Here is a 26,667-nt window from a genome sequence, read left to right on the forward strand (position 1 = left end):
ATCCGCGCCGCAGCAGTCGGTACCTGCACCGGTTATCACCGCAGCACCTGCTGCCCAATCGGCGAGCGATGTCGATTCTCAAGCTCCGATGTCGCCGTCGAGATCGGTTCTAATGAGACAGCGTTACCGCGAAGGTAACAGTCTATCTCCGGCGGCTACGCTGTGGGATAACCCGGTCAGCGCTAACGTCGTACTAGCAGCTCCCATAAAACAGCCAGCTTCTACTAGTTCTACTGCCGGTCTGTTCGAAAATCCTAGTCAGAATGGAACGACGTCTTCGGCCTCGACCGCTGGCTACTTTCCACCTCCTGGTCAGAGCGCCGACAGCGGCACGGCTGCTCCAAACCCTCGACAACAACAGCCAGTAGTTACACAAGCTCAGCAACCAACTTTTACGCAACCGAAACCATTGAAGGATGCTAATTTGGCACCGATCATTGATCAGGGTAATACACAAGATCCTATAAATAAGCATAATGAACCGAGTCCTTCAGTTCAAAACGAACCTGTAGGAGACAGACCAGTTTATAAAGGCGAGTTTCGGTCAATGAAGTCTCCTAATACAGACCAACTGGCATCTAATACTGGTGGTCAAGTCAACCAAGGTTTGAATAATACATCCATCGCTGAGACTTCGCGTATACCTAATGATAATATCGGTAATCTTCAACAAGTTCGCGGCCCCGATGAAAGCAGTTCCGCACCTTTATATCAAGAAAGTCGTCAGGAACAAGCGGTTGTTACCAATCAGCCTGGTACACCACAGCCACAGCAGCAGCGACCCGATAATTTGACGATGTCGCGTAGTTTCGATACGCCGGGCGGTAGTTCTCAGACTAGTAGCACGCCGGCTAGACGCCGCAGTGATGATCAATCACGAGACCCAAAAGACCGTGATGATGACAGACGTTACGGCAGACGTGATGACGACAGGTCGGACAGCAGACGTGATGACGACAGACGCGATAACGACAGACGTGATGACCGACGAGACAGCAGACGCGATGACGACAGGTCGGACAGCAGACGCGTTGACGACAGACGCGATGATCGCGGTTATAGAGGGCGTGATCGTAGATACAACGACCGATCGCGATACGACGATGACGACCGTCGTGACGATTATTACGATCGCGATTACCGATATCGACCGACGACACCGTCTAGGGATTACGAGGACGGCGGTCGTGATCGTCCGCGTACGCCGAGTCGGGAAGATCCATCGAGGCGACCGACTACTCCGTCGCGGGAATATGACTACGATCGGCGATACGGAGACTCGAGAGACAGGTAAAAACCATCTTACATTCACATGTAGATATAACAATACTATACAACGAAATACCACATTATAAAAGAAAAACTGAAATTTTTCCTTGAGCTATTATTTATATGATGTTTCAACCATCCTCCCTCGGCAGAGATTTGAACCTAATGGCATTGAGACTTGTCACATTACAAAACCCAGCCACACTACCCCGAGTGTGGTAGGGTTTTGTCCCGTGGCTGAGTCTCAGGCGATGCCATCAGGTTCGAACCCCTGCCGAGGGAGAATGTGTTTCAAATGCCATCCTTATAGTCATCTTCAGAAATACTGTATTCAATTCCTTAGGATAAAGTCAAAACGTCGAAAGTATCACCTCAAGGAAACTTTTCGTACTTGTTTTTCTTAAATATTGCGGGATTATATCGTGAAGATCAACGTCTGCTTAACACTTTCTCATGCTTAAAACTCGTTAAGAAAAAAGTTATGCGAATTCAATTCAATATTGAAGGTACAAAATTATTTGATTTTAGACCTTATAAAATCTAATGTTGATTATTGAGCTCAATTAGATCGGGGGTATCCGTGTAGTTTTGGATCAATATTAGAAGTGTTTCGTTGTATTGTGTGTCAGTGACAGCTGTTTTAACTCACAGATGGCAGCAGTAATCAGTCTCTACTGACGTGTAGACACTCTAGTTCTCTGTACTATATCTTATATATACGTCCATTTTTTGGTGAAATCTATTAGCGGCAGTTAGTCTCATTGTTAGAAGACACGCGTAGATTTCTACTTTTAGATATAGATGAAATTTGATAAGTATAGTCAGTTATTATGAAGTGCGCACCGAGGATTAATATTAGAAAGGATGTAATTTAGATTTATGGAGGTATATTTGAATATCACTTATGAGATTTCATAAATTTAGCTCTTCACCCTTCTTTCTATACCTCCCCCGCTAAATCTCCGTTAGTGAGATCGCGTACATTCAGCCCCCCCCTCAAAGTTCTTGAGTTCATTAGAATATTCCGACAATTCGTTAATCAGAACGTCTGTTGTTTTACAGGTGGTATGATAGAGATTATTATGATCGATACGGTGAACGACCCTCCAGTCGTCAATCACAGGACTACCGCGACTCACGTGATCAGTATGAACGACCCAGGTCTAGACAGGGACAGGGTATGTAATGCTAGTGGATTTTCTTGTCCTGACGGAATCGTGTCAATTACGCTGTTGCATGTGCGGTTCACTTTTATGGATGTCCGGTTTACATTTGGGAAAATTGAAAAATCACCCTTGAAATATACTAGGGAAAAACTTGGGAATTTTTAATTCATGTTACTGTGGGCGTAGTGTTATCGTTTTACTCCGTGATTCTAGGTGAAGTAGAAACGCAGCAGAGATCCCCGTCTAGAGGTAGTCAGAGTGAAATGGAGCGCCCTCGATCCAGAGGAGCTCATGATGATTATTACAGGGATTATTATCGACAAGCGGGTAAGAGCTCTTTAATGGCGGGTTCATCATTCAATGTATTACTACCTGGTGGTCATCCTATAAATACTAGAGAAATGCCACAATAGTTCAGCCAAAGGCGTAAAGTTTTTGAATAAAGGTTTATATATCTGAGCAATGTTTTGGCTAAGGACGATTAGCAATAATCAGACTCATATTCATTTTACACATATATTGTGAACCAGATCTTCTCGTTTTATCCTATAAATGATTTTAAGCAGATAAATCCTTGAAATTCTGGGTATCCACCTCGACCGTGTTAATTGAGCGTGTAAATGGGATTTGTTTCATAATTCAATATCTTCGATTGCAGAATATGATCGTTACTATGGCTATGGCAGACGCGACTCTCATTACTACGACGACCGATATTACGAGGATTACTATAACTACCAGAGACAGGATCGGTATAATCGCGGTTACTATGAAGAAATGCAATATTATGGCCAGCAATACGCCGACGATCGGTAGGAAAAAATAGTCATTCGCAAGTTACTACGTAGTTTCTCTCCTTAAAAAAGTGGTCCACATCAGAATCCCTTTCCTTTACGCATCTTGTTAAAAAACCTTTAGAGGTTGTTTTTGTGTTTAGTTGCTTCGTTCAATTGTCGAAATTGAAATGCTTCACTTGTATCGTTTATTCGCACATTAGCTCAAGTTTTATTCAAAGATAGATTACCTACCTACCGGTACTTATTGCTTTTCTTAGTCTTTCGGGAATGTTGTGATTTCATCTTTCAAATCGATGATATATGTAGGAGTAGTAACATCTTTGACAAAATCTTGCTTTATCTAAAGCGCATTTGTTCAAAAGCAAACTGATTACTCGGTTTAGAAGCCATTAGAACCCAGTTTACATGAAGTATGCAACAATGTAAGATGGCGGTCAATTACTTCTCTTGGTTTAGTTAATTCCATTAAACCGCTTCTCGGGCGGTTTAGTCGGTTTACTTCTTTTCCAGGGCATTCCCCTTTATTGATCCAGCCTTTAGGCTTTGGAATCTCATCAACTATTTAGGATAGGTATAATTGGTAAACGAACAATTTTATCGCACTCTTACATATTGATAAATGAATTATTATTTCTTTCTCAAAACCACTGCAACAAAGCAGATTTGTAAGACAAATCATTTTACAAACTGGTCTAAACAAATGCTGCTTTTCACAGTGAACCTAATCGCTTTGCTCTAAACAAATGCGCTGTTAGTGTCGTATAGTTTAGATATAACGTTTATATGTTTGTTTTCTGTATGTACGCTGCAGGTATCGGGATTACTATCGCAACGGACACAATTACGTCGGGTCGGATCGTGGTAGCCAATATTCGTCGTCGCATTCTAGAGGCGCCACGCCGTCGCACTCGAGAGGTGCCACGCCTTCCCCGAATGACGATGATAGTCTGTACGTGTAACCCGCGTTAACATTGTTACAGTATCACCACACATAGTAATAAATGAAAACACTTTTTGAAATCGATTCGAACTGTTGCTTTATACTGAAATTATCAAATTTCATCGCTACAATGGAATTTTTCTTCAAATATTCCAATAATAATATGTTAACTGTTTGACTTGAAAAATGGTCCGCTTATTCCAACCTATGCACGATACCCGCATGCAAATAGTGTTATTAGTAGAATAAGACATATATAGTATCTAGTATATAGTATAGTTTATCTCAGAATCTTGATGCTTCAATTTATACGCAAACTTAAAGCATAAACGTCGCGTTTTCAGAGCCCGGGTCATCGACTATCGACATCAACAATCGTACGAACAGCAGACGCCTCAACAGCAGCAGCCACAGCAGCAGCAAAGGTCAAGGCCGTCTAGTCGGCAATCGTACCACGACGAATACGACGGTTACTATCGTCGTGACGATGAGCGTCGTTATAGTTACGGACGGTCGCATAGTTACGACAGCTATGGCGAACAGAACTGGCAACAATCGAAACAATCGGGTAAGGGTCGGATTATTTCGAATTAATAAAAAATGGGGGAACTTCGATATAAGCTATCCCAGCTTATAGGGAGTAGAGCACTCAGTCTTAACATTGTCAAAATTAGTTCATTATCAATCAACCTTGGCTCCCAAATCCAGGACCTACCAGATATACATTGAATTCATATTATGCTCAGTTATTGGTATAGTTTAAATAAATTGATTATTGATTTATTTAAGTTAAAAGTTCACTTGACTTTGATTGAAATGTAGAAGAAATTGAACTGGGAGACTGAGCCCGGTGGATCCCTGCTGTCATGAGAGGGATCCCTAATCGCTGCAGTAGCGTTGAAGGTTCCCTTGGATTCGGATATAATTGATGAATTATTAAGCAATATTATTTGTAGAAGGTCGTATGACGCCGGTGAAGTATGCCATGCCGCATGTTCGAGCATTTTTTGGTCCGTGTGGTCAGCTGATAAAGGTTCTGCCCAATCGGCCGGCAGACGGACAGCCTGCTACGGTTGAAATACATGATCTTGAAAACATGTTCGCCGATACGTCCGAAGTAGAAACGCTTAGAACATTCCCCGGTCCTCTAGTCAAGTGAGTAATAGAAAGGTGTCTGTTTTCGCCTTCAGAGCTGATGCTTTACGAACCATTTTGAGGGTTGATCGAATTACAAATACGTTTATTTTCAGTATTGAAACTCATAAGAATGACGTGCTATCGTTCTGTCACCACCAAGCGCGAATGCACCACGAAAATGTTAACATGATCGATCGTAGCTCGGCGGAATTATTGTGGAAATATCTGGAATTACTCATCAAACAAAACGGAGTGAGTACAAAAAAACATCTCGAGTTTCTAATTAAAGATCTAACGATAAATCGATGAAGTTTATTTCTCAAATATATATGAATATGAATATAAGTATGAATATGAATGTTCAATTGCATATCAATTTGAAACTTTTAACATTTGAGGAGGACACCTCTGAGCCCTCAGAGCTGTTATAAAGATAGATAAATAAATGGATAAAAAAAGGTGCTTAAGGCGATGATGATAGTAGAAATAATACTGTGGTAATAAAAAATGGAGAAACAAGAAAAAATATTGATAATGAATAATTAGAATAACAAAATAAGAAAAACGATGAAAATCATGAAAATAAACTGATATTTTATTTTTGCGGTATAGACTGTGATAGGCACTGATATTGCTGAATTACTGCTGGATGGACACATGCCGTCGTCCGATGAATTTCGACGTACCGGTATACCGATCGTGATGAGTCACGCGAACCTGCAGGATCTACAGGCGTCCGGTATGGTCGAACTGCAGGAGGATAATCTCGTCGTGACTAACGACCGCGCGTCGGTGAACGCTGCGCCGGCGACGACGCGGGGTCAGCTGTCGATCGACGATGCCACCGATCGATTCAGACATTTACTCTTATATGGCCGGAAAAAGGTGCGTCGCCGAGAAATATTGCAAATTTTTGGAATGAGATTCTGGTACATAATAGATGGCGCAATGATACGTTACTTGTAGTTGAAATCGGTTCATTTTCGATGATATTTGAACTGTGTCTTTTAAAGCTCCCAAATTCGAATATTATCAAACTACTAACCATCCAACCAACCAACTACTCGCTTGCTGCAGTAGCAGTGCTGGTATCACCTTAATTTGAAATCCTGTGATATGCATACAGTTAAACCTTAGATCGTTCGATACTGATAAATTTATATAATACAATTACATCAGGTATAGTGCAGCAGCTGGGGTCAAATTTTGACAGAATAGTTAGTATAGTATAGTTTATTTTGCATAATAGATTGATACAAAGATATGTAATTATACAATATGATACAGTGTGAAGATATAATAACAATCAATCATGAATCCATGAATTTTGGCTCAAGGTCTGAAAGTTTCACAATTAGAAGAAAAGTCGGATGGTTCTGAAAAATATGGAACACAGCGCCAAGCAAGAATACCGTATTTGAGAAGTGCTTAGTATTGTTTTGTTATCTGTTTTAGGATGCATTAGAATCGGCCGTGAAGAATCACCTATGGGGTCACGCTCTTTTCCTTGCATCGAAAATGGACACTAGAACATACGCTAATATTTTAACTCGGTAAGTGTCGTATTCTCATTGAAATATAACGGTTTTCTCATTCTTTCCGTCGTGAAATATTACTAAAAGTCGAAAACATTTTCAGATTCGCGAATAATTCAATGAAGATGAACGACCCGTTGCAGACGCTGTATCAGATAATGTCTGGTCGTCAGCCGTCTGCCGTAACCGGCGTATCGGATGATAGATGGGGGGACTGGCGTCCGCATCTGGCGATGATTTTATCGAATCAATCCATATCGAAACCGGAACTGGATAAGAAAAGTATTTCTTCATTAGGAGATACGTTAGGTAAGAGTTTCTGGAGCAGACGCACGGCAGATTTGGACAGGAGCGCTAAGAAATGCGAGAGGCATATCGTTAAATAGGGCAGTAGCCGTACTCAAGCCAACGCAATGTAGGGATCTTGAAAATTTTGAAATTTCAGTGCATTTTAATGCGATATCCAGGCACTTGAGTTACATTTAAGAGAAAATAGGCATCAACCAAAGTTTTGTGCACGCTCTCTTTTTGCTGTGGGTGGAAAAATTGGAAAATTGCTAGTTGTGATGCCTTATGCTTCCCTCTGGGTTTGATTCTTTGATCGGTTGTTCACTTTGTTTTCCGATGCTGAATATCAGTTGTTCGTATATATTTCAGCGTCGCGTGGTTGTCTACACGCCAGTCATTTCTGTTATTTGATGGCTCAGCACAGTTTCGGCACGTTCTTGAAGAAGACGTCGAAGCTCGTGTTGATCGGTTCTAGTCACGTGTTACCGTTCAACGAGTTCGCGTCGAACGACGCCATACAATGTACGGAGATCTACGAATACGCCGTAGCTTTAGGGAATCCGCAACATGTGCTTTATCACTTCCAGGTACCGGTATAATCGATCTATACTAGAGCGATATAAACATTCCGTACTAAGAATGAAAGAATTGAGTTCGAAAAGTTTTCTCGAGGTATACCCTAGTTTTTTCATCTTCATTCATTGTTTCGACTATGTCCTAATAGTCATTGTAGTCATAGGATATTATGGAAACATTAGATAATCTATACCTCTAAGATGGGGATTTTATATCTTCACAACACTGAATTATTCATCAATGGTTACTAATTTGAGTATATTTGCTCTCATTCTTTTCAATTACAGCCATATAAGTATATCTACGCTACGCGTCTAGCCGAAGCCGGTCTGTCGCAGGAAGCGTTACATTACTGCGAAGTTATCGCCAACACCGTTTCATCGAATCCATCTGTGTACAATCCGATATTCGTCAAATTGCTCTACGAAGTAAGCTTCCGCGCGAATGCGAGTTGTTAGTATTTTATACCTCTTACCGCGCACGTCGTAATCGTTCAATTTCGTTTTGTAGCTTTCGAGTCGTTTGAAATACAGCGACCAGAACCGTATGCAATACGCCGTATACGAAGATCCGATTTGGTTGCAACGATTGGCTCAGGTCGTCGCTGCCTTTGACGTAAGTTCATTTCGAATAAACAAATCGTCGTATTTTCATCGTGATTGATTTTATCATGAATTATTTACTCGTCTACGCAGGATGGAAGTTTACAGCCAGTATCCGGTGTCGTAACCCCAGGTTACTCGTCGACTACTGCCGGTAGCGAAGCCGGGGATGTTTTGCCGCCCGATAATCAGCAAACTGATCAGGACTCGCATAACCAATCACAACAACAACAACAAGGTACATTCTTTCACAGTTGTGCCGAATAAAGCAGGGTCCCTACGATTATTTGATTCCTTAAAAACTCTTTCAAAACGGAAAATGCTTTTAATGGTGCTTGAAACTCCTTTGATTTGAACAAATTGCCCAAAACTCCTTCAATTCTGAGGATAGGCCTTTAGAAATTTTTGTCTAGTTTGTAGTTGTACATAGTACAGTAAACTACGCCTAAATGGATACAGTTGGGACCAGGATTTTTTTACCCAATTAGGCGGTTACCAAATAAGAACCAAAGTTTAGTTAGTGTAAAGGATTAACATTTGCTTACAAAACCACCGAAATAACGGTTTACCAAGATAAACAGTACAGTGTAATTAGGATATGAAACTGACACACCTTGAAATATGAAATTTTCACCTTGAAAACTCCTTGAAAACTCCATTTATCCAGGAATGGCTGATCTGTAGGGATCCTGTAAAGTAGAAATCTTTCAATCGAAATTTAGCTATTGATATTTTAATCTAATCTAGGTTATTACGGTTACTACAATCAAGAGGGTGGAGACCAGCAGCAGCAGCAGCAGCAGTGGGCTCAATACTACAACCAACAACAAGTTACTGCTACAGGGGACCAACAACAAACTGGTTCGTAATCCAAGCCAGCCAGCTCCACCAAACAAATTCGATAAACTTCCCATTCTTATTTACTCTGAAAATTCGTTGAATTCAATGTACTTGATTTTTATATCCAGCTGTAAATGCGTTACTTGGAATTTCATTACGTTTTAGATGTTACTGCTCAACAACAACAACAACAAGACTGGCAGCAACAATGGCAACAACAACAGCAGCAGCAGCAGCAGCAGCAGGGTCAGTACTACGACGGGCAATATTACAATCAGTACCAACAACCGCAACCAACTGATCAAACTGATTCTCAGCAACAGCAACAGGTTTGTATCAAATTTCTATCAATCTCATTATTTGTCGAAGAATTTTGATAATACGTACTGAACTTCGGTATTTCAGAGCGTCGATCAGGTCGATTACGCCGGACAGAACGTTAATCTCGGAAGTAGTATGAACAGTAATTACACGGCTACGAGCGATCGATCTGAAGATACCGTCAGTCAATCTCCCGAAGCGGCTGCCAGTTCGTTCGATTACTACGGAGCTTCGCAACAACAGGTAAAACTAGAATCGTTCTAACAATCGTTTTTTGTGATAGTTATTCGAGATAACGGAAGCCACCGTGAATTTATCTATGATCCTTCGTAACTGGCTCCTTTTATCAGGTTGATATTAGAACCAAATTCCTCTCTGAACTCTTATGTTATGGTCGAAGATTTCATTCTCTACGATGAATCCCTGACTCGGTTCCCGCGGCGTTTAGCCAAGCCGGTGCTATTTTCTTATGATCCAAATTGGAGTTGATTATAGACTTATTATATAGTCTACTGTAGCTATTCCTTGCTTTTGATATTTCTTATGACGATATGTTACGAAGCATTATGTTCGATAGTTATAATCCGCTAACTTTATCCTGCTATATTCTGGATATATCTATATAAATAGATGAATGATTAATATGGCTGATGGTTTAGGGGTGTGTGAAGGTGAAGGCTTTACTGTTTATTGCATGCTTCCTTTTCTTCTAACGTTCGTTTCAGTTTTCAAAATTACCTCCGCTGTCGATCAGCAACACGACATCGAGCTCGCCTCACGAGCTGTCTCCGGGCGGTGGCGGCGCTAGCACGCCGGACACGGTAACTAACAGTGTCTCGTCCCCTCTGTCATTGTCTCGTAAATCAAGCGTCGGCTCGACGTTGAGCAGTAGCCTTGATCGCCAGATGGCTAAGGAGGTGGGTAGTCGCGTATGCATGGCTTTTAAACACAGGGGTCACTCTTGCGAAATACTAAGCACGTTACTTACAATTTCTTCAATTTCTTCTGATTCTTCCATATTTTGCTACAGTTTTAAGAGTGGCTCCTGCCGGTTTTTGTTCCATCGTTTGCTATCGTGATTTTCATGCCTGATTTGTTTCTATCATCGCGAGTCTGATTGATGCATGTGTATTATGCTATTAATGATGTGTAAATCATGTTAATCGGCATTTTGATTTGATTGTATGTTATACATATAATCAATATTTCTGATCAAAAACAAATCTATTCAGACTCTTTTCTTTTTTTCCTCTCAGCAAGCCCTTTACTTAATGCACCCATTGTGTGAGTGTGTATATATATATATATATATACAGCACCCTGCACCTCTTTCTTTTAGGAGTCATCCATTCCCAGTTCCTCCCATTCTTCTGAACGACTTCCAGATGTTGTGTATCCGAGTGTTACCGCTCCTAAATTCTGTGAGAAATCGGAATGTAGCGCAGTTACTGCCGCGTCAGCTTCTAACGCGGTTAACACGAAAACTCGACACCGCCCAGACAGGACAGATAAGCAACAAAACTGTTCAATGTTGACTCTTTCTAGATCAGAAAATTGTGTTTCACCTTGTGATATTGAAAATTTCGATATCTCTACAACTCCTACTTTTAGTAGTTGTCATAAGACACTATCCGTTGATTCCAAGCTCACCGAAAAAAAACAAGAATGTTGTATCGCTGCACTAAAACCTCGTAGATTATCGGAAATCGTTCCATTTCCCGAGAGGAAGGTTAACAAATCGAAAATTATTCGCCGTGGGCAGACGACGGAATTGTGTCGTAAAGCGATGGTCAAACAAATTCGCGATCGTTTGAAAAATCTATCCGTAAAAGTTGCTGCGTCGACCGACTGCTGCAAGCATCTCATCGATATTAGTAAGAAAACTTCAGATGAGCAAGGATTAATGACCGAATCCGAACAAGCTGAAATTATAAGTAGTGAAAAGTCGGAGAATATGATTGAACCAAACGTAGGGAATGTGATAAAGGATGAGGATGGAGCGCCTACTTGTCCGTTGATTCAATCTTGTGTATCCTCTGTTGTACTACAGTCAGTGAATAGCAGTGATGTAGAGATGATTACTGGTAATGCTGAGAACCTTTCGAATAAAAGCGCTATGATAGCAGATTCTAAAGAAGAAGAGCTATCAGAAAGTATAAGTGTATCGGGTATCCGAGAAAACAAGGAAGCGTCGACAGAATGTGAAATAGTTGGTTGCGATGAAACTCGGAAGCCTTATCAACCACTTTTACATGGACTCACTCATTTAGACAGAACTTTGTCGCCGAAACAAAGAATACAAGTGCAGCTAGAGTTGTTTGAGAAAATCAAATCTGTGAACCAGCATGGAAATTACCGGTATGGTAGCACGTTCCCTATAGATGCGCCTTTAGAAGAGTCTGAAGATGTCGATCGGCTTTTAGATGATGAGAATGTCGAAGCTGCGCCGATGTTTCAACTACCGATCTCGCGAGCGATCGAGTTCATCGGTTCGACTAACAATACCAACCGGTTCAATCTCTCTCGGCAGACGGATGAGAAACAGGCGTGGTCGCCGTGGTTACAGATTCGCAATCGGTCGTTGATCGAAGATATTAAATACAAGAAGGATTTCGCCGCTTCGAAGACGTATCCGGTAGATGAGCCGTTAGATGAACGCGAGGTCGCTGAAATCATAAAAGATAATTCTGAAAATACTGAGAAAGCTCATAAAAATTCGAAGGAAAAGCCGGATGTATCTGATGAGAACAATAATGATAGCTATACGTCTACCGATATCACGGGTCACCGCAAAGATCAGATCTCTGAGCGGGAAATTACAGATTTAGAAGACGATATCCGGGAATGTGAACTTTACTCGCCGTTACCACTTCCGCGGATAGATTCCGATTTCAATCTTGACGAACAGTTTCCGCTTATGAATCGAATCGTCCATTGGATCACGGAAGTTATGGCTCCCGATGACGTTACTAAAAATCTGAAATCTGAATGAAAACAGCAAAAACATGTAAAGAATACAGATCATTTTAACTACGAGATGTGTTTGAATTATGTATGCATTTACTTTATTGTTTGCCATTTTGTTTGATTATATTTTTTTCACTAAGTTGTTTATATAACGGAGTTAAGTAATTGTAATTATATTCAATAATTTGCCTTTCGAGTTATGTATGAATTTTGTTGGTTCATGTCAATGTCTGAGGTTCTCCATTAAAAAAGGAACTTTGATATTTTTGATATTAATAAAGTTCGTTTTACAGTATATACTCGGTGTTTTTATCTAAACGATATTATGGAGCTTTTCCCGTGGTGAAAAATCGTGAGGAATCTGAAAACACACACCGTTTTCCCGCACTGCTTATGAAAATCTTTTGTATTTTTATTTTTCAAAATTTCACATGGCAATGTGCACCTTATTTGTCGTATGTTTTAAAACATTTTGAAGTAATGCTACGTATGCATGTTACGATGTTATTCATGATTGTTGCATTATGATTTGTGTATTTTTGTTAGGCTATGAGGAGATTGCGTCAGACATCAGTCGGATCGAACAGCTCGTCACGATACAGCCAAAGTCCAGTATGTTACCACAATCTGTGTAATATGTAACATCTATCTTATATTACAAATCTCATCATACTTCACTGATAATCAAGACCGAAATCTCTCCAAGAATTAGCGAGCAGCTCATTTCGGTCGTCGGAATGCTTGCGGTTATGTGATTGAATGAAAAAGTGGTCAATTAAATACACTGCTCTCTAAAAATTCATGCTACGCTTCATCCTCATAAGTCAGTGACTCAAAGCATGGACGTATAAACTAGTTTATACGTCCATGCTCAAACCTGCACTAGCTTAACACTGCATACACTAGTCACTGACTGATAAGGATGGCTATTTGATAAGTTTCGGACAGTTATTCACATTTTATTTCACCCTTCTAATGTTATTTGTAACGCAGTTTCGAGTTATTGATAAGACACTAATATTGCCGCTTTATATATATAGTCTAGTATTATAGACATGCATGTGTGCTTTATATGATAACTATTGTTGTAGCAGCTGTGTGCATGCGTTCTCATTTGAGGGGCATTTTTTTGTTGTGTAAATAAAGAGAAATTTACTGTTAACGTTTTACTCAATTTTGTTATGTTTGAACATTTAGGTGATGGAATGTAAAAATATTATAAACCGATATCAAATTCGTTCGAATTAACTTCGCCATATTATCTGTTAAGTTTTTGGTTACATAGCTTTTTTTTTCGTCCAACAGCCTGGATCGTTGCCGGGAAGCCCTACCGAAAAAACACCCCCTGGTGGTCAGTCTATTGATAACAAATCGCCGACACCGACGATCACTGCCGCCAGCAACCAGTCCAATTCACAGGTATGAATTCGAAATTCGGAAATCGGTATTCCTGAGAAAAGAAGATACTCAATAGAATTTCAAATATTTCTATCCTCAGGCCGGATGGTTTGGTGGACTCTTCAATAGATTTGCACCGAAGAAGAAAAACGAAATTAAACTTCCGGATGATAAAAATCCGACTGTAAGTATAGATTTACATATAATAAATACGCTTTTTACCTTGAAAGAAATATCGTTATCGATTCTAATGAAGCTTGTTCGTGATTTTCCCACAAATATTTTTTTTTGCATCGGTGGTGGCTTAAACGGATTATATCTAAACCTATCACGTGGCACTGTTTAGTTATTTGCCCAATTTCCTACATTATTATTATTATCCATGACCCGCACAAAATAAGATTAGACTGAGTTGATTTCGACCTCGCGCTAAAGAAGTTCATTGCTGTTAGAATCAAGGTTCTTACAGACCGGGGGAAATCTGTGTAAATTCAGGGAATTCCAGATTCATTTTTCCCTGCAGGGGAAATCCGGGAATTCTGACTCGTCTTAAAAATCTGGGAATCAGAATTTTTGGTGTCTTGTTATTGTCGGTGACGAGTAGCACAAGGAACCTCATTGACTTAACTGAGGATATCTTATGATTTGAGAATTTTTGGTCGAGGGTCAGGGAAATATCAGGAATTTCAGATTGCCTGATCCGTAAGAACCCTGTAGAATAGCGCTTGTAAACCTTTCACGCCTACTTATCATACGATATACATAATACAAAACCGTGAAATATTGCTCTATCGTTACGTAGGTTGTGCCACGTGATGGGGGAACTCGGCCACCTGTCGCTCACACGAACAGACCGCCGCCACCGCCTAAATCCGCAGGTACACGTACAGTTTTTCTTTTTCACGTCTGATTTCCTTCCAGATCATCTGGGATCCGGTGAAAAAACGGTGGACGAACGTCGACGGCGACGACGAAGATGAAACCAACGTGGCGCCGCCTCCCAAAGACATCGATCTCATGAATAAAACGAGCCCCGCTAATACGACAGCTACCTCGGCGGCGCCCATTTCAGCCCAACCTACACCCGGGGCTCCACCACCTTCCGGTAATAGGTTTGCCCGGCAAAAAGTAAGAGGTGTGTGTTGATCTAACAGCCGTCCGTAACGCCGGAGCATCTATATCCAACATGTTTTCTATGATACTGTGAAATTTTGACGAATATTTTTTGAACAGAATTGCTGAACGTTTCCCTTTGATTTCAGGTGCGCGTGGTCAGTACGTAGATGTACTTAAAGGATCGAGTACGGCTGCACCTGCCGCACCTGCTAGTCTGTTTAACGTTATGCCGAACTCGACCGCTACGCCTGCAATGCCTAATATATTCATGCCGGGTAAGAATCTAAAATTTATAAATCTATGTTATATTTAGCTAAAGTTTTAGGTATGTATGGTATAGTTTATTTCATATAATATCTATTTGCAAAGATATTTGATAACAATATGGCACATATCAGTATGAAAATATAACAGTAATAGATAATACAACGAGAAAAGCTTAAGTTGGCTTAAAGTAGTCCAAATACCTTGACTAGCAACTTATTTCCATCGAGTACTGTACCCTTTCCTATGGTTTTTGCCAATATTTTCTAAATTTGGATTTATCGCCAATGGTTTTTCTATACGACCCGGCCCTGCGGTATTGCATTTAGCCACCGGCGAAATCCGCCATCTTTTTTCTTGGCGTTCTCGCAGTAGAACGCGTTGGATTTTTTCGCCGTAAAAATCTGGGAATTAGGATATTAGGGAGTTTTCACTCTCGTAACGGTGAGTCCGTTCGGTTTGGGGGTTATCCCTGATTTCTTTTTTTCCGTAAGAATTTTATTTACAAATATAATTTGATTGAATTGAATTGAATTGTTTTGATTTGTAACAGGATAATTATGCCACCCCCTCCTAAGGGTCAGCATCGTGGCGGGGAGGGATGCGGGCATTTGTTTGGCGCCTGGGACAACCACGATTCATGTGCGTCGTGCAGGCGCAAATCCGGTCAAATATGTGCAAGGAGCAATCCTTGCAATATTTGCGTCGTGTGGTCCGAGGACCTTTGGCTTCGGGCCGATAAGGCTCTTAAACTAAGAGATCGTCGTCGAGTTAGCAGGGATTCGTCGGTTTCGGCCGATGTGCCAACCGACGTTTCTAATCCTGTTTCTTATCGTAAAGCGGAGCGGTCGCCGGTCGTTCAGGTACGATCGGCTTCCCAACTCCGTTCACCGGGGAAGAACGCTGGTTCACCGGCACCGGTCTCCGGTCATTCACCGGTCTCTGGTCGTTCACCGGTTCGGCCGGTTCGGCCGGTTCAGACTACATGTTCGGAACCGAGCGCGCGCCGCGGTAGTCGCGAACGGCCCGCACCGGTTCGGTCGGTACCGGTCCGGTCCGGGTCGGGCATCGGTCCGGTTCGGTCCGGTTCGGCCACCGGTCCGGTCCAGACGTCGTCCGGTACAAAACATCCGGTACGTTCATCGTCTGATTCTGATCGTCGCTCCGGGGATAGAGCTCGCTCTCCCACTAGATTTAGACGCCGGGAGCGTAATAAACGAGCAAGATCTCCTTCTCGCAGATCAAGGTTTGATCGCGAGAGGGACTACGATCGTTATTGTCGGAAGTTTCGCCGTCGGTCTTCTCATCGTTCGTCGACGTCGGTTAGCGATGAAAGCGATTCTTCTAGTAGGTCACGATCCCGTTCGAGGGACCGTCACCGAAGTCGGCATGATCGTCGGGATACTGGAAAATACCTGACTCAGAAGGATTTCCATGTATTTGAGGAGAAAATTTTAAACTTGTTATCTTCGTCGCAACAAGTCGCTGCAACTTCTACAACAGGTAAGCCTATTCCTGATTGTCCGGTTAGAAGTTCGCCAGCCCACTCAGTTTTTCGGAATTCTGACTCTGAATTCCTGGATGCTGCGGTAGGGTCTGATTTCAATGAGGATCCGGTCCCAGAGGCGGCAATTCCTTCTGGGGTCGTTCCTGTCGCAAGCAATTGTGGGTTGCCCCAGACGATGGGGGCTTCCCTGGCTCGCAATGTATCTCCGTCCCGTTCAGTTTTATCCGAACCAGCGGGGGACATGCCATTTAGAGCGATGATAAGTGAGTTCTTTGTCAAGCACGGGGCAACTCGCGCTAAGCCCACAGCAGCTCCTCTGGTCGGTGAGTCAATGGAAGCTTATCGCCCTCCGGACTCCGATCTTAACGTTTTACGGGAATCGTCAGCGGTTTCAAGAGAATGGGCTCGATTGGATACGCAATTATGGGGTGAATGTCGGCCTGGAACTTTTTCATTTCCCCCTCCAGAACGGGGTATGAAATCTGGGAAATATTTTAGTTCAACCGATCCACCTATAGGCGCATTTCGCTCGGCGTATTACGCAACTCCAGGTGCTGTGGATCACAGTCATAACTGCCTGGATGCTGATTATACTTTGATCAGCCCGGATACTGTTACAGCACAGTCGGGTATTCGTTTGCCTAAGTCCGGTTTGGTGGCCATGACGTCAATCCTGGACAATCTTACCAGGGTTGGTTCGTTTCAAGATATGGCACTTAAGGTGTTGACGGGTGAGCTTCGCGAGACTCACGCCGCCGTTCATGCGGGCTCCGACCCAGAGTCAGTTGCCCTAAAACTGGAGGGAATGGACCGGATTATCCAATCTTTGGCTCGGTCTGTTTCGCATGTAATTCCGTTGTCGGTTCGGGGTCAGGCTAATCTGGTGTTAGCCTCCCGTCAGTCAGTGATGGACTCCAGTGCCAAAACTCGTCTACCGGATATGGTGTCCAATGCTTTGCTGAGAGCCCCATTGGGGACGTCTTCACGTCTCTTCTCCGGTTGGTGCGCTCCGGTTTCCGCAGAGCTGAGGAAGATTCGGGAGGTTCAGGCCAAGTCCAACCCCCGAACTCCGTGGAAAAAGCGTTCTGGTCCGACGCCGGCGGCGCAAGGTTCGGCACGGACGCAAACAGGACCATCTCAAACTTCAGCGCTTTCTCAGGCGGCTTCGGATGCCGGTTGGAGAACTAGCGCGCAACTTCAACAATCGTGTCAAGCCTCGTCCGGTCGTAACAGTTCCGGTTCGTATCGAGGCAAGGGGAAGGCTCCAAAAAGGGGCTCTTCCTTTCGGAAAAACTCGAAATGAATTCTTGGGACCAGTGGGAGGTTGTCTGCAGCAGGCAGCAACCCACTGGTCCGACCTCTTTGGAGACGGTTGGCCCTCCCGGGTCGTCTCTCGGGGCTACCGTCTCCGTTTCCTAAGGCGACCGCGCCTGATGAGGTCACCTCCCGACATGCGGCCAAAACCAGGTCAGGAGGCCTTAATCTCTCCGGCTCTCAAGGAACTGGCAGAGAAGGGAGCGATAGAACCAGTTTGCAACGAAACTTCTCCCGGCTGGTTTTCTCGAATATTCATGGTACCAAAGGCCACAGGGGGTCAACGGACAGTGATAGATCTGTCATCCCTCAATCGGCACCTAGACATTCCAAGGTTCCGGATGACCAAGCCCAAGGACGTGATTCAAGGGCTCCGTCCGGGTCAATGGGCGGCTTCATTGGACCTGAAAGATGCTTACTTTCAGGTTCCAATTCACCCAAAATCTCGGCGATTTCTCAGGATAAAGTGGAAAGGCCGCCAGTTCCAATTCAGGTCTCTTCCATTTGGCCTCAGTACGGCCCCGTGGGTTTTCACCAAGTTGGTCAAGTCAGTTCAGAAGGTACTTCAGTCAAGGGGTGTTCGACTGTTCGTTTACCTCGACGACTGGTTAATAGTCGCGAATTCGGCTCAGGAATGTCGGGAGGCAATGACCTCAGTCTTGGACTTAGTCCATCAGCTAGGGTTCCGCGTAAACAGGGAAAAATCTCAGTTGACGCCGGCCCAACAGTTCACTTATCTCGGCATGGACTTCGATCTCCGAATCGGCAAAGTCTTTCCGTCTATGGTTCGAGTGGCCAAACTTCAAGAAGCTGTAGCGGGAGTGTCCACAACCCCGAGAACAGCTCGTTACTGGTCACGGCTTCTAGGCTCCATCAGCTCCATGGGTCTGGTGGTGCCCTTAGGCCGCCTCAGAAGCAGGCGCTTGCAACAATATTGGAAGGTCTTCTGGTCTCAGTCGAAGGGCAACTGGGAGGCCTTGATTCCCGTACCTCCAACCGATCTAAGTCCGGATCTTCAGTGGTGGGCGGCCACTACGAATCTTCGGCTCGGGGTGTCACTAGCCCCGTTAGAGGCTCCAGTTCGTGTATTCACGGATGCCAGTCACCAAGGTTGGGGGGCACATCTGGAGAACCGAGTCAAAGCCGGGAAATGGTCTCGCTACGAGGCCACCAACCACATAAATTTCCTAGAAATGCTGGCCGTGTGGAAGGCCCTGAAGTTCTTTCACAGGAGAGTGGAGGGCCACCACGTTTGGTTAGCCACAGACAATTCAACAGTGAGGGCTTACCTTCAGAACCAAGGGGGCACTCACTCAGAAACCCTCACAGGTCTGTCGGCCAAAATTCTTCTTTGGTGTCAGACAAAGGGCGTGTCCCTGACTGTGGCACATTTAGCAGGGAAAAGGAACGTGATGGCCGATGCTCTGTCTCGTCGAGGTCAGGCTATTGCGACAGAATGGGTTCTCCACCAAGAAGTAGCCGATCGGGTTCGGGGCATTTTTGGCAATCCGCTGCTGGATCTGTTTGCCACCCGGTTCAATCGGAGGTGTCCTCTGTTTGTGTCCCCGTTTCCAGACGCGGAAGCGTGGGGGGTCGATGCCTTCTCTCTGGACTGGTCGGGGATGCATGCGTATGCGTTCCCGCCCACACCAGTCCTGCCGCGCTTACTGGATCAAATAGAGAGATCAGTCAATTGCAACATAGTTCTGGTAGCACCATGTTGGCCGGCTCAGAAATGGTTCCTACCACTTCTCAACCTACTGTGCGACAACCCCAGGATTCTTCCGAATTTCCCATCGCTTCTGTCTCAGGGGATCTTTCGGCATCATCCAAACAGCCAGTGGTTAAATCTGCTCGCCTGGCCATTGTCCAGCGATCCTTGTCAGCTTCAGGCTTTTCAGAACAGGCTGCCTCCTTTATCGCAGGATCTAAGCGGCCATCAACAAGTACCATTTACGATGCCAAGTGGAGTCATTTTGCGGATTGGTGTGCTGCAGGGGAAATTGATCCATGCTCACCCTCTGTAGCTCAATTGGCAGATTTTTTACTGCACCTATTTGTAGCAAAAGGTTTACAGGTCATAACTATTAAAGGTTACCGCTCCGCGATTTCTCATACATTGCGTGCTTCTGGATGGCCAAATGTAGCAGGGGATCATCGGATATCCCAGCTGGTTGCTGGGTTTTCTATTTCCCGGCCTCGGGTAACAAGGACAGTTCCACCATGGGATCTGTCTGTAATTTTGAAGAAGTTAATGGAGGCTCCATTTGAACCTCTTTCGGCAGCGTCTTTTGCAAATTTGTCAAAAAAGACTGTATTTTTGCTGTTCTTGGCTTGCTCGGCCCGTCGCTCTGAGATTCATGCGCTTTCAGTCCGACCAGGTCACATTGTCTTTGGGCCAGCGAATGAATTTGTTTCGCTGCGGCCTGCTTTGGAATTTTTGGCAAAGAACCAACGACCAGGCTCGGTTGGGCGTCAATGGCGAATTGAAGCCCTAAAACATCGAGTGGAACCGGGCATCCCGGACAGGACTTTATGTCCTGTGCGGGCGTTGTGTTTCTATTTAGATCGCTCTGCTTCACGGAGGGGTTCACGGGAGCGGTTATTTATTCCGCTGCTGGATCACCTAAAGGGTGATATTTCGCGGGACACAGTAGCCCGATGGGTCTCTTCAATGATCAAGGACATTTTATTGAAGGAGAATCTTTCCTCGGAGGGAGTCGTTTCTCATCAAGTGAGGTCTATGGCTACTTCCTGCGCAGCCTTTTCGGGTGCTCCGTTGGAGGAAGTCTGTCGGGCCGCCTTTTGGAATTCACCGTCGACATTCACGTCATTTTATTTACGGGATGTTTCAGGCCAGTTAGGCTCATTAGCTTCACTGGGTCCTGTTGTCATGGCTCAAGGTGTCCGTTCTTTCCGATCGGACCCTTTAGTGTAGAATATTTATGTAGCATTATCAGGATCACAGGGGGTGTATCCTTGTACATAGTTTGGGCTCATATCTGCAAGTATTAATTTCGCAAAATTCTGGGGGGGGCCCCTGAGCTGGACGGACTCACTGTGGCCAACCGGTCTTCCCTGTGCTACAGTGCTCCATTCCGTGCTTGGGTAAGTGCTCTCTTTTTCCCTCTTACCTTGCGTTTGAGCGGTGGTTTTTCTATCTACCTTTCCCACCATCCTTGTGCTAGGCTAGTCTAGCAAAAACCATAGGAAAGGGTACAGTACTCGATGGAAATATTACAATTTTTGGAACTAAAATTTGTATTTCCGAGTAGTACTTACCCTTTCCTATGGTGGGAATCCCGCCCACCTGCCCCGCATAGCTGTTTTTTTTTTGGTCTGCTATGACGAAAAAAGATGGCGGATTTCGCCGGTGGCTAAATGCAATACCGCAGGGCCGGGTCGTATAGAAAAACCATTGGCGATAAATCCAAATTTAGAAAATATTGGCAAAAACCATAGGAAAGGGTAAGTACTACTCGGAAATACAAATTTTAGTTCCAAAAATTGTAATTTTAAAAAGTACCGGGTAATGTAAATATTAATGATATTTTATAGCAGCTGGAGGTGCCGGTGACATGGGCGGAGCATCCGATGTCAATCTTTCGTCGCCGGGTGCAGCAGAAGATAACCAGCAGACGGACCCCAGCGCGGCGGCTCAGCCTTCGTTGACTCTTCCTCCTCAACCCGAGGTACGTAGCTAACGTCGCCGTCGTTTCATTTTACTCTTCACCTCGTCAGTAATCCCCGATAATCCTTCAGTTCATCGTTAATAAATATTCCGCTTTTTCTCGCGTACGTGTAATAATTACCGGTTGATTGTTTTGAACAGTTGTCCGTTGTTCGTCAAACGAAAAACTCATACTGGGTAAATTCATCGTTATGATTCTAAATCACCGATCAGTAACAACCGTTTTGAATTAATTTCTTCACGTAATGATTTATTTTTGCCCCCTGCTAATTAATTAATCAATTAATATCACAGTTATATTCGATGATTAACCGATTAGTTGATATTTTGTTTTATTTCGGAATCAGAACTAACTGTTTAGTATCGTCAGTAAGTCGGTCCTCGTGTTCCTATGGCTTTTCTATTGTATAGTATGAAAATGCACCAGTCTATTATTGGCTGTGCGTCGATAGTCGAAATTGTTCATGTTCTGTTTGTTTCGGTTCGTGGGGTTTTGAAACTGATTTAACTTCGGTTTTCAATCTAATATTTTGAGGTAGCACAATATTCAATATTCGATCGAGCACTGAATGAATTTGATATTCAAAATATTCAAACCTTTTCCGCCGGGAACCGCGATGAATCCCATTTCTCGTTTTACTAAGAACGTGTTGATATTGCGTCGTTTGCGAGAAAAGGTTTGAAAATTTCGAGAATTGAAAAGTAAATGCGGTTTTTTCAAAAATCTTTAAAAGAATAGCGGGTGTTTTGTGCGCACGCGCATGTGTCAGTTTTTAGCTGCATGGAGTGTATATAAATATCCTTTTGCAGTTTGCCAACCAGCATTCACGATCAAGCTCAATGAGCTCGGTCTCTCAAGAGGTACAAAGCATTACTCAGGTAAAATAAAAGACTAAAAAAAAACAATACAAAAAAAAAGAAACAAGCACCACATTATGTCTATCTGCGATGCGACGAAACCTGGTTTGAAAAACAGGAATGGTTTTTGTTTTCCTTTTTTTTTAAACGAACGCTGCCTCTGTTTTACCGCCTCATTCCTCGTTGTAAGGATACGTCGTAATAAGCACTGTATCTCCTCCGTCTTCGGTAAAACATAGGCCCGGATCCAGTTCCGCAGTTGCGAATTGAAGTTTGGAATTCGAGAAAATGAATATTACCGATTTGATTCTGAATATCTACAACTGAGGAACTGGTTCGGTTTTTCCAGGTTTATTGGAGTATCTTATTATTACAAATATTTTGACCCGTGCATCTGCTGTGCCACTAACACACTTCAGTATTCATTTTTCCTTTGTTGTGAATGTTTTATTTTCATCCTATTTGCATTGCCCCGGGGCCGAGATTTCTACATCTCAATTGTGTGTACTTTTGATTATTTTTGCTGTGTGTTGAATTTATTGAGATATATACATGTACACGGGTAATCGATATTTATCTATATTCGTGAATTTTCCTCATCAGCTTTTTAGCATCTCACCTGCTTGCGTACCAGAAACCCGATCATTTCTTACCTGTTTTCCCTCATACTCCTTAACCCTTTCAGTTCTGACTTAATAGTACCCTATAGTGCTGAAGATAGTTTGAAAATTTTGAAAGATTTCAACCTAGTGTGCTGAATAACGGGAATATCACTATAGTGCGTATACACCGCGGCACGGTGTATCGTTACTTACTAATATTTCACTATGTTTGACATGTGCTGCCATCTTTCAATAGAGATAAAAATTAATTACTAATAACATCAATACACCACAGTGCGGTGTACTAGCAAAATCCATCACCGATTTATACACCGCATTGCGGTGTAGACACTGAAAGGGTTAAACATAATTGTGCAGTAAATCTGATTTTATTTTTGGGCAGTGGGCCTCCACTCGATCACAGCCTTCTGGCTTGCCCATTGTCCTTTCCCCTTTTTACAAAACATCCACTGCTGTATTTATGAAATTGTATGAAATTTATTGTGAAAAGAAGATAAAGAAATATTATTATGATTATCTCTGGACCATTCTAATGATTACAGACTTAGTGCGGAGGATCGAAAATATTATATTTGCAACAAATGTCCATGAAAATACTCTAATAAGCTTTCTTTTTGTCCAGTGAAATATTTCTCACTGAGCCATACAAACTAATGGCGTGTACCGGTACAAAAATCAAAAGATGGCTGTTACTTTTACTAATAGTCCTGATACAGACAGCCATCTTAATTTTCTTGACTAATCTTCATCTGTGTACACAATATAATTACAATGTATTTTACCATCGGGCACCATAAAATTGTGAGATATACCTAACATACATGTACTGTACTAATTCACAGCTATTATATCGCACAAAATAAACATGTATTCGAAAAACTAACATCAGTGGAGCTCAATGAGTGCTTACTCCGCTTACGGACAGAATGTGAGATATCATATACATTGCTTTCATGTTTAGTCGAATGCACGACTTCACTTGTCCTCAGCACAATTTTCACTCGTCCTTTAGTTAATTCTGATGAATTGTAGATAACATTTTCCATATAAGTACATTAGATAAATTCCTGCATGCATCTCCCTCCATGTGTTTAACAGATTTCTCAGATTTTTTGCTCTTCTTCAAATGTTGTAATCTGGAAAGTATTTTCTACATCCTATAATACATTTCTTTAATTAATGTGCAATAGTCTAATTTCTTTTAGTTCAGTTTTTGACATTCTTTACCATTTCCAGACTTCTTCCTACTGACCCTCCTTAGGTCCTGTAATGATAAGCATAGCATAGTTAAATGTTAGTTTAAGACCTCGGATATTAACTCCTACCGAGCTTTTCAGCACATAGGTCCCTGGTTTATGCTTCATGCAGGAGACTCTTTCTTACTACACAATATTAAAACATATTTTGGTGAATTATTAAATCTTCCACATTTTTGTTGCAGATGGGTCAGCAGCAGCAGCAACAACAGCAGCAACAACAGCAGCAATTTGCACCAGGGATGACGAGTAACCCAGCTGATCAGGCACCTCAGCAGACGCCCAGTGGAGCCGCTCATCCACCAGGCCCGGGGGGTGCAGGTCCGTTCATGTATAATCCGGATCAATTCGATACGAATTCGCAAATGACGACAGGATTTCCCCCGCCTGCCGGTGGTGGTTCTAGCAGACTGAAATACGGCGCTCGTAGATCCTATCCGAAGTGATGACCGATCATGAATAGATCTAAGACATTATTGTATATACGAGATATACCCCCGCTACTGTAAACAAGGATATGGAATAGGAAAGTGGTGCTAAAATCACGATACACTGCATGGAAAGTTGTTACGTCTATTTATTATAATCATCAGACTGATATGTGTTTAGTAACAGTCGTTCGAAGTGACCTGGAAATTGTGAAAGTACCAGTATTACATATTCTACTGTGGCTTAGATACTCACTGAATCAGAGATTCTGATTCAGTGGATTTATGAGGATGTTTTAAGCGTCTTTTCCGTGTACTGTCCGATTTCTTTGTGACTGTACCGATGATCTATATAGGTGACCGAATTACATTTGTTCAGATATTCAGGCTGGATTGTTTTGTGTAATACTGTGTATTACGAATAATCGTCGTTAACAAATTTCCATTATAATATGGCTAAAACCTTCACAAACCTTCGTGTAATATGTATTAAAATGTAAGATTATCATCACTTGGGGTGAATGTTGGTACGTATTAAGCCCTGACATTGACTACGCTGTATTCTGATATACAATATAGCTTTGACCCCCTTACCCTAGTATAGATTGAACTAGAAATGATTGCTTCGGCATTTTTCTTAAGGATTTGGGATTGGAATAGAATAATGTGTGCTAGATTAGCTGCGATTGCTGTAGCTATTACCGGTAATTCTAATCGACTACAGAAACGTAGACTACTGGTATGATATTATGTATACATGAACACGTATCTTATTTGGTAATGGGTCACTTCAAGTTATATGTTCATAAAACTTAGAATAATATATGGTTTTGTGCACTTTGAAATCCGCGACATTATGTCAAAATATCTTTATGGAAATATTTTAGAAACACTTTCAATCTTTTCTATTTCACGCGATTGCTAGGTTATTCGCATATTATCCGGCTGAATTATCAGCGTTTTGATTTGATGAATTTGCTGAACCAGTCGATTGTTTTCAGTTCCTGTTGTTGACAATTCATGGCATTGCCCTCGTGCTGTTGATGTTGTGTGCATATTGAGTTGTGATACTAGACGTGGTGTATAATTTATTATCCTGGGTTATATATAAATATAGATACGTTAAATGTATGATATGAATAGAATATATGGTAATTATTGAGGAATAAATGATGATATTTGTTCGCAGAATCTTCTGTAATTAATTTGTTTCTTGTCTTTGGTGATACTTGGATGTGCTGTCAAATTTAGGCCACCTTATTGTCTGTACTATGTAACTCAGGATTGATCGCAACGACAAGCCTTTATTCAGCATTCGGACCACTAAGAATCGGCCCTCGACCAGCGGGTTCGAACTTGTGACACCCCTGATATCCCCTTCAGCACAAACAAATACTTTTCTAATTGGTAATAGATATATGTTCCTTTATTGTAAAATATCCAATAGTTTAGATTAAATGACAGTACAATATAAATTTCATTGTGAATTTATTAATTAAGCTATTATTTGTAAGTCATTGCTGAAGTAGCTTTGAGATAACATTAGTTCCAAGAAATTCCGCTAGGGGACCGTATGGTGCTGCCACCACTCGTGAACAACATAAACAAGACTGGGAATCGAACCCAGGACCCCTGTCACCTCAGGGTCCAGTTTCGCAGCTTCACTCGAGCGTCTACTATCATGTAGGCCATTGTACAACTGAAACCTAAGATTACCTTTTTGTCCATCCTGTGTGTTATTCAGCAGTCATTCTGAATCTTCTCGGAGAAACCA

At 42.5% G+C, this 26,667-nt stretch overlaps 1 protein-coding gene across 13 annotated transcripts; it reads left to right on the forward strand.

The window, feature by feature from the left end:
* The first annotated feature begins 75 nt into the window (after nt 1–75).
* LOC141908156 (uncharacterized) lies at nt 76–26,077 on the forward strand. Of its 13 annotated transcripts, none has more exons than XM_074798041.1 (28): nt 76–1,290; nt 2,332–2,447; nt 2,649–2,762; nt 3,094–3,247; nt 4,044–4,181; nt 4,517–4,740; nt 5,129–5,327; nt 5,423–5,561; nt 5,922–6,194; nt 6,765–6,862; nt 6,948–7,153; nt 7,502–7,719; nt 7,996–8,136; nt 8,219–8,323; nt 8,404–8,548; nt 9,058–9,171; nt 9,316–9,479; nt 9,556–9,714; nt 10,197–10,388; nt 12,985–13,050; nt 13,744–13,857; nt 13,937–14,020; nt 14,639–14,714; nt 15,099–15,227; nt 21,596–21,729; nt 21,870–21,905; nt 22,539–22,607; nt 24,651–26,077. In XM_074798041.1, the coding sequence occupies exons 1-28, from the start codon at nt 89–91 to the stop codon at nt 24,909–24,911; spliced, it is 5,070 nt and encodes a 1,689-aa protein (XP_074654142.1). In that variant the 5' UTR covers nt 76–88; the 3' UTR covers nt 24,912–26,077. The 13 variants fall into 13 exon arrangements, 8 of the variants coding, with proteins under 8 accessions (XP_074654142.1, XP_074654138.1, XP_074654139.1 ...); XM_074798037.1 differs by lacking the exon at nt 14,639–14,714 and adding an exon at nt 14,758–14,971; XR_012619582.1 differs by lacking the exons at nt 14,639–14,714; nt 21,870–21,905; nt 22,539–22,607 and adding exons at nt 14,758–14,971; nt 21,361–21,505 and having other exon boundaries at nt 24,651–24,789.
* The last annotated feature ends 590 nt before the right edge of the window (nt 26,078–26,667 follow it).

The sequence above is a fragment of the Tubulanus polymorphus genome, chromosome 7 (genome assembly GCF_964204645.1).
Source record: "Tubulanus polymorphus chromosome 7, tnTubPoly1.2, whole genome shotgun sequence".
NCBI classification, from domain to species: domain Eukaryota; kingdom Metazoa; phylum Nemertea; class Palaeonemertea; order Tubulaniformes; family Tubulanidae; genus Tubulanus; species Tubulanus polymorphus.